The sequence below is a fragment of the Alligator sinensis genome, unplaced genomic scaffold (genome assembly GCF_000455745.1).
Source record: "Alligator sinensis unplaced genomic scaffold, ASM45574v1 scaffold323_1, whole genome shotgun sequence".
Taxonomy (NCBI): Eukaryota; Metazoa; Chordata; order Crocodylia; family Alligatoridae; genus Alligator; species Alligator sinensis.
In genome coordinates this window covers 1,163,958-1,172,101 of record NW_005842483.1, presented here as the reverse complement: position 1 = coordinate 1,172,101, position 8,144 = coordinate 1,163,958, and the positions used below count along the sequence as shown (strand labels likewise).

The 8,144-nt window shown below is 49.3% G+C and overlaps 1 protein-coding gene across 1 annotated transcript in view; it reads right to left on the bottom strand.

The window, feature by feature from the left end:
- Positions 1–2,250: 2,250 nt before the first annotated feature.
- Positions 2,251–8,144, bottom strand: part of FAM129B (family with sequence similarity 129 member B) — a 54,902-nt gene continuing 49,008 nt past the window's right edge. The window contains exons 13-15 of the mRNA XM_025212767.1: positions 8,131–8,139; positions 7,556–7,667; positions 2,251–6,643 (exon numbers count right to left, since the gene is read on the bottom strand). Coding sequence (XP_025068552.1) covers positions 5,802–6,643; positions 7,556–7,667; positions 8,131–8,139 — 963 coding nt within the window. The 3' untranslated portion in view covers positions 2,251–5,801. The remainder of the gene's footprint in view (positions 6,644–7,555; positions 7,668–8,130; positions 8,140–8,144) is intronic.

The window sequence follows — 8,144 nt, the reverse complement described above, 5'->3', positions numbered from 1 at the left end:
GGCTCTGGTCCTGCACTGTCACCACCACAAGATCCAGGTCTTTCCTGCCCTGGAGCAGTTCCCTGCCCAGCCGGGGAGACCCCGGGAACGGGGGGCACTGACAGCACAAGGCCGTGGCAGCGCAGGGCTGGGGCACAGCCCTGGTTCTGTGGCCCTGCACTGTTAAAGCCCTGTGCTGTCACAGCCCCCTCGCTCCCGGGGTCTTCATGAAGACTGCCAGCTGTGCAGGCAGCTGTTGGGAAATGGAGTACGGCTGCTGACCAGATCCACCATTTTGCCCACTCCTGAGCTAGACGGTTGTCAGCAGTGGCAGATGACATAACAAGGAGCAAGGGTCTCAAGTTGCAGCAAGGGAAGTTTAGGTTAGATATTAGGAAAAACCTTCTCAGTAGGAGTGTAGGAGAGAGGTTGTGGAGTCTCCATCCTTGGAGGTTTTTAAGGCTAGACAAAGCCTTGGCTGAGATGATATAGCTGGGGATGGTCCTGCTTTGAGCAGGGGGTTGGACTAGATGTGACCTCCTGAGGTCCCTTCCAACCTTAACTTTCTATGATTCTATGAACACACAGAGCTGGGGCCACCTGCTGTAGTACATCTGGCCTCTTCATCATTTAGGCAGTGGAAAGGACCAGATCATAGCTTTAAATGGCTAGCAGGAGACTCCCCTGGTGAATGAGAACTCTTCAACAATGTACAGCTGACCAAGTTAATGCCAGCTACTCCTTTCTGGCCAGTGGGCACAGATGATCATTGTTCCACTATATTTATTCTCCTCCACAATGCAGTCCATTCTGGTTCCTTCTATTGCTGTAACAATGCCTGAGCCAGACCAGGTCTTGACCTCAATATCCAAACAGTGTGCAGCCCCAAGACAGAACTGTCTTTGGCATGGATGTTCCTTGGATCTTAGTTTTAATGCAACCCATAGAGCTGCTAAGAACTTGCTCTCACGGAAATGGCTGCAGACATGTAGATAACCCAGCCATCCTCGTTCCAAGCTCACCATCTTGATGCAATATAAGAAATAACCCTCCTTAAAAAAAAAAAGTTGTTCGTGTTTTGTCTGTCTGGCTCCCCAGACTGTTGGAGGGCCACCTGGGACATACTGCCCTGACACATACCTCTCCTCAGGAATCAGAGCGATGTGGCTTTGCTTCTTTTGAACGGCAAGACTTGCTACTCTCATAAGTAGTTAGTCCACGCTGCATCAGGGCACAGCATAACCTGCCAGGCTGTTTTTTCCATCCAAACTGTTCTATTAATTTGTCCTTTGCTCTCAGTACTTTCTACCCGAGGATCTTATTGCAAAGTGAGTATTATCCTCCGTTTTACAGATGGAATCAAGCACTGAACTGCTCCATGCTTAAAGCCACACAGCTAGTCAGGAACACAAAGATTCATTTCCAGCTCTTGAGGTATCTCCTCCTCCTGCATACATGGGACTTCCCATAGTAGGGTGCCATGCCACAAGGGATAAAGGGCTCTCGGCAGCCACTAAGCAAATGGATGCTTGGGGAAATTGCTATCCCCCTCCCACACACACCCCATAACGTCTGAAGTACCTGAGCTAGCTCAGGCATCTTTGCCTGGCACTGCGTGATGCAGCATAGACATATATTTAGAATGACTTAGAGCTCGTTATTTTCATCCCCAGAGCAATAGGAAGGTGGTCTGGGTTTAGAGTACCAAACCGGGACACACACATTTGGCCACAGGTTTCTTGTGCAAGCTCAGTCAGGTCACATTGTCTTGCTATACTCCAGTTCCCTATATCCCCTTCCTTGTGCTCTTTCTTGGTTCATCTTACATGCTTAGCATAAGAAGAGATGGCCCCAGTCTCCCAAAATCCTATTGCTTGTATTGCACAATGCCTAACCCAATGGAGCGCAGACATGGTGGCCTGGGTCTCTCAATGCAAATAGAATACAAGTAAAATCAGACATAAGCCACAAACCCTGACACATGACAGGCTCTCTAGGACAGTGCCAGCTCAGTGCGGTCCCAGCCACCATTTGCACGTTACCATAATATATACTCGCTAAAGCAACCTCTTAGCTGACCCCAGACTCCATGCCACATGGAAGCAATGCACTAGTTCTCAACGTAGAGCTTCAATTCCAATTCAATTCTGGACCCAACCATTTTGGCTCAGTCTGCTCCACTCCCGAACCTTCATGTGTAAGGTCTCCCAGTCTTTTGGGAAGCAGCTGTCCGAGAATGATGGTGAATCAGTCAGGAACGAGACTCTCGACTGGCTTTAAATAAGGCTGATTTTTATTTAATTCTTCTAAGCATATTTTAAACATTTGTATAACATTCTCAATGTATTGCGAAAGAGACAAGGTTTTTAATCCCCAATGCAAGGCACTTGTTGGGAGAGCCCAAGTTGTTTAGACTGGGCATTCCCCAGTTAAAAAAGAAACAATGGCATTTAAAATATACACGGAAGTTGGAATGTCTTTGTAGATGAGGAAAGGGCCTCCCTTTCCATTTGTGTTGTAAGAAGAACTGTCCTAGTCAGGTGACTTGACAAGTCATGTCAACCATATGCCACATTTTAAGTATAGGAACATATCATTTGTCTGCTAAAATCCTTCCCACAACCCAAGTCCCACCAGCTACATGCTCCCAGATTCTCTTAACATCAGGCATCTGAAACACACCTATCACCTTGAGGCCCCAGGTGTCCCATTGCATACTGGGCTATACTACCCCAGTGCTCAGCGCAGTGCCCAGCTGAACCTCAGTTGCTCTCTCAGTGCGACTATCCTCTGATTGCTGGAGTGCACCAGAGATGCCCAAGAGAGCTTTGGGGAAACCCGTTCTGGGAGGGCTGCCTTTTCCTATACTTGGCAAGAGAATGTATTCGTCTCATGTCTGACATACTGAAAATGGTGCACGTGTGGCAAGTTGGACTGTGCCCACATGGAGGAGTCATTTGTCCAGCACACATAAAAGCACCTGGTTAACTCCATGTGGGCTAACAAGCCCTTTGGTTACCATTACCAACATTGCCAGATTCATGTGGACATTCCCATCAGGCTTGCCTTTACTGAAAGGCCACAGGGTTCCCATGGCCCTCACACTTGGTGCAAAGGTGGTGGCATTTGTCTATGGTCATGGGAATGCCCTCCCGCATCTAAGAATTTGTTCTAAACTTACTGAAACCAGGGGCATGACCTATTTGCACCAAAGACACAGCAGGGGGAGGTAGCATATTGGGAAAGTCACCTCTCTCATGATAGGCATTTCCAGAAGACCTTAAGCCCTGCTGTTTAATAAGAGTGAAACCCAAGGGGCACAAAGCCACTCGACTCATTGTTAAAAGACTCATTTGCCATGATATTTCCCATTGGGAGTCTTATTACCCCAACCGGGTCAAACACCTCTGTGGGACTGATGTAAATTTACCTGGATTGCTTGGACAGCACAGCCTCATCGCAGGAGACTGACCGAAGTAAGAGGGGAGATCTAATCCCAGCCCACGGGCTGTCTGGGAAGAGCTGAGCATGTTGGCACAACTTTCCAGGTGGGTCAGGCAGTAATGAAGAAATGATGAGGAACAGCTACGAATTCAGCAGGTAAAGGTAAGGAAACGGCCTCCATCCCACCCCAAGAGGTTTTCTGAGGGGCTAGAAAGAGTCTTTCCTTAAGGCCGGTTTGTCTCTATCCACTCCTCCCTTGCTCTGAAAAGGTCCGAGAGTTACCCCTGGGCTGCCTGCTCAGAGCTATATGTGTCTACATAAATATCCTTGTCTGCTTGTCTCTCTCAGTATTAGGAATTTCACAAAGCATCCCCCAGCTGACCGCAAGCCACCTCCTACCCACGGGCAATTCAGCCATCTCTAGAAACAAGCACAATGAAAATAAGAGCTCTAAATGAACGTGTGCCACATGCAGAAGGGAGATGCTAGTTAGCAGCAAGCCAAAGTCCTACAGCTTCAGCAAGTCAGACTCTTGCCCCACCTCCCCCCCCATCCCACCCCGCGCCCCTTTTGCCACCCAGCAGCTGCACCAGCTCCAGAAGCTCTGTTTACCCAAGACAAAAGCTTTAAACTTTGCATAGGTCAGTTATGTCCCGCACGGTTCTCTCTCCAAACCATGCCATCTACATGTCTGGCTTTCTTTGGCCTCCCCTTGCTCTCTGCAAAGCCAACTTCCTCTCCCCATCCAACTTAAAAGCCTTTAAAAAGCACCTATTTCCTCCCCATTTCACCTACCACAGCCATCCTTCCAGGGCTCCATTCCATCCCTCCGGTCCCTCCTCAAGTTTGTAAGAAAGGACAGGAGACCTGCTATGAAACACACTCTTGTGAACATTAGTATTTAAAAGCCACCAGCTAAGCTTGTTTTGGTGCTCTTCGGGAATAACACTGCTGGGTGGTAGAAGTCTTGGGAGGAAAAGAAAGTGTGGCAGAGTCACCACTCATAGGGACTTAATAGAAACCCCCCCCTGTTTCTGGCCAATAATATCGATTTAAAAGTGGCTGATTTTAGACCTCTGAGATGTATCAATAACTATTTTCAACCAGGAAAGACAATCAGACATCTACCCAAGTGTCCCAGGAGCACCATGACACTGGCTGATACGTTTAGACCAACCATTCTCTGCTTCCTCCTTCCAAGCACAGCAAACACAAGCTTTCTTCACTGTCTTACCCTGCCTGTACAGACAGGGTAGGAGGGATGTGGTGGAAGCAGTAGTTAATTGATTTGAAAAATATGCTGGCTCCTTCCATTCCCATACCAGTCCTACAAAAGACAACTGCTTTGGCACCATGAGTAGACCCTACAGTCCAAACAGTGCACACAAGAAGCCACTAGCAAAAGAATTAAGGTGCTGCCCAATCTTCTTTGTATTCAGGATAGTTCTGCTTCTGCCTCAGTCTCTGTGATGTTGGAATCAGACATCCATGAGCTCAGAACCATGTGAGCAGCAATCCCATCCTCTTCTTCTTTGGGGCCAATCAGGAAAGAAGGATTCCAGTTCAATTTAAAGTTCATGTTGGAGAAAGTTATTCCTCCTTGTGCCAGAGAAGATGGAAAGACCCACATTAAATTCACGGCCCTGGCTTTAACAGTATATATACAGGCATATAAAGGGGCCTCGTCATTTGTTTGGAGAAAGGGGTGCCAGTGTTGAACATTCACAGAGTAGAGGGGATGTCCACAGCCTAGCTCATCTGGGTTCCTGAATGCAGGTTCATGGACAATAGGTACAGGCTGTGGGCCTCAGACTGCATTCGACATCCTTGGCATGGTGTGCCAGAATGACCTCTTTGGTTAGAGCAAGAGTAACAGGTTAAAGGAACAGCCAGATGGTCGTAATGGTTATAGAAATCCCTAAAAACCCCAGACCTCCCCTGATGTCGATGTACAAGACTGCTGCTCTCTAGTGGCTACTCCAGGCATTTGCAAACTTATTTTGAAGTAAAGTGTCTTCAGTAAGAAGGAAAAACAAAAGACAGGGCGAAGTGCAGGGGAGTGGGGAGGAATGCCCTACATGAAGAGGCAGAGCCCTGGGAGGCTGCTGGGTTTGGACCAGTACTGAACTGCTGCACCCATCAGCAGAGCATTCTTCCCCAAGCAGGGCTGTGATTTAGGAGATACTGCATCTCGGTGGTTCTCCCCACCCCCTTCCCCAAAACGATGGAGTCTGAACCCAGGAATGTAACAGCTTCTAATGCTGTGGCTGGACCAGCCTACGAGTCCCCCCCACCCGAGTCCCATGGTGTCCTTGACTCCAGTTTGCCTTTGGCACACAGTGTACATGCTTGACAAGAATCCTGAGAGGGCAGCTGACCTAAAACTCAGTCTGCATCCCCTCACTGGTCTCTGTGGTCCCCACGCTGGTCTCTGGGGCCCCCACACTGGTCTCTGGGGCCCCCACGCTGGTCTCTGGGGCCCCCACGCTGGTCTCTGGGACCGTCTGGGCTGGCTCCACGTTCTCCACACAGGCCTGGGTGGACACCTCCTCCCCCGTCTCCTTGTCACTAGGTTTGCAGCTGTTTGCTTCTGCTCTCTCCTCAGCAGGTGACAGGGCAACTCCCAGGGAAGGTGGCTTGACTGGAGAGGCAGGTGCTGTTGGCACAGCTTTTGGTGCCTGTGCCTCCTCGCTGACTGGGCTCTGGCAACCTGCATCGTGGTGGGCAGTGAGTTCTAAGGGGGCCGGGCAGTCGGCCTTCTGGGCAGCTCCCTCCGCCACGCCACTCTCCTGCACTATTGTACCATTCGTCAGGTGTTCTTTTGCCTCGTCTCCAGCAGGGACAGGGGTCTCCATTTGGACCTCTGTCACCAGCATCTCCCGTATTTCTTTCATGTCGTCAGAAGACCCTGGTGTTCCAGGAGCAGAGCAGGTCTCCAGCTCTGCTGACTCTGTCTCCTCCTGGGAGCTCTGATGCATCAGCCTCTCTGCACCAGACTCAAAGGACAGGGCTCCCTCGTCATCATGGATGACCGACACCACTTGCTTGGCTCGGCGCCGCTTCTCGGCAGACGGATCTGCATCTGGCTCGTTGCCATACTCCTCTCCCCAGTCGATGGGCGCGCCCTCTCCCAGCAGGTGGAGATTTGGATCACTGTTGTGCATGACCATGCTGTCACGGTACAGGTTGTGCTTCCTCTGGACTGCTGCTTCTTTCACAGCTGCAATGGCATAGACAAGGAGGTCAGGACAGATCCAGTGATAATGGAGGAGCACCTACAGACCCCATTCTAGATCAGGACTGCACTGTGCTCTGTACCAGGTGAGGAAGTAACCAGCCCTCTCCAAGGTTTCCCAAGACTCAGAGCAAATGACATGCAACATGCATGGGGACATGGGGTTATGAGCAACTCTACCCTCTGCTAAAGGTATCATGTGCACACAAGAAATGCAGCATCCTGTGCACCCCTCTGTTCCAACTGAGTCAGAAGCCTGTAGCTGGGAAACAGATGGACAGGCAGGTAAAGGGGAGGACAGAATTGCAAAGAAAAGGACAAAGAGTTTGAACCTGAAGCAGTGGAGAAGATGGAGATGACAGGGATTCAGAGAGTGGGGCGATGTGGTCAGCTGAATGAGTTTGGAAAACCATTTTGACAGATGTTTTTTGCATGGTCTGAAAGGGGCGATAGGCAGTGTTGAGAAAGCCAGTGAGATGGCTTTTATGGTAATCAAGAAGAAAGATTATGCAAGGCCTGGACAGAGGGAAAGGATGGATCCTAGGAAAGTTAGAAAGGACTAGGTAGTTGGATTTGAAGCCAGTTCGGATGTATAGTACAAGAAGGGTGAAAGCAAGAGGGAGTTCCTACATAATGGAACTGAGTGACATGGAGGAAGGTGGTTTGAGCTGACAGTCACAGAATGGGATGGAGAGTGCATGGACACCTTTCTCTACCATGAAACAGCAGCAGCAGCATGGATCCTGAGCTCAGCCAAGTTCTGTTCTAGCATGGCTTTCAGAGATTATAGGCAACAGCTGCATCACTAGACATTTCATATACCACCCCTCAACCAAAACAGTACAGTGCTGAGTGAGTACACAACTCACCACCCCTCCACACCTCTCCCTTGCTTACCTTGCATGATGTCTTTCATGACTGACTGCAGCACAACCTCTTCGTACGTGTTCTCCACCAAGATGAAGCTGGCAAAGTCCTCAAAGATCAGTTCCTGGAACTTGGGTAATTCCTACCACAAGGAAAAAAACAGGCAGGATGCTCATGTGGCTTTCAAAAGATATCATGCCTCAAGCAATTGAGATTTGCCCCTTCCCACAAAAGCCACGGGCATCACTAGGGCCACTGAGCCAGTGTCTGGAAAAACCTATGCCCAAGGTTGCCAGGATATTCAAGACCAAGGCGTTACAAAGGTCATTGGTTAGAAGTGATTTGTACATGGGTAGGCACCAAGTTCCAATTACACCAAAGCCTTTGATGTCGCTCTAGCAACACATCGCATTTGCTCTTTCCTTAACAATGGCAGAGTGGGATAAAAGGGTCTCAATAGTAGTGAAAACTGGATCTGTGTTCTAGTATTGTGAGCAATGGATAAGGAGGATATTTGTTCATGACAGCACATGATCGAGTCCATTACTCAACAGGAGTTTCTCAAACATGGCACTACCCTGTGCCAGCAGGACTCAGCCCCTTACCCCCTTGCAGGTTG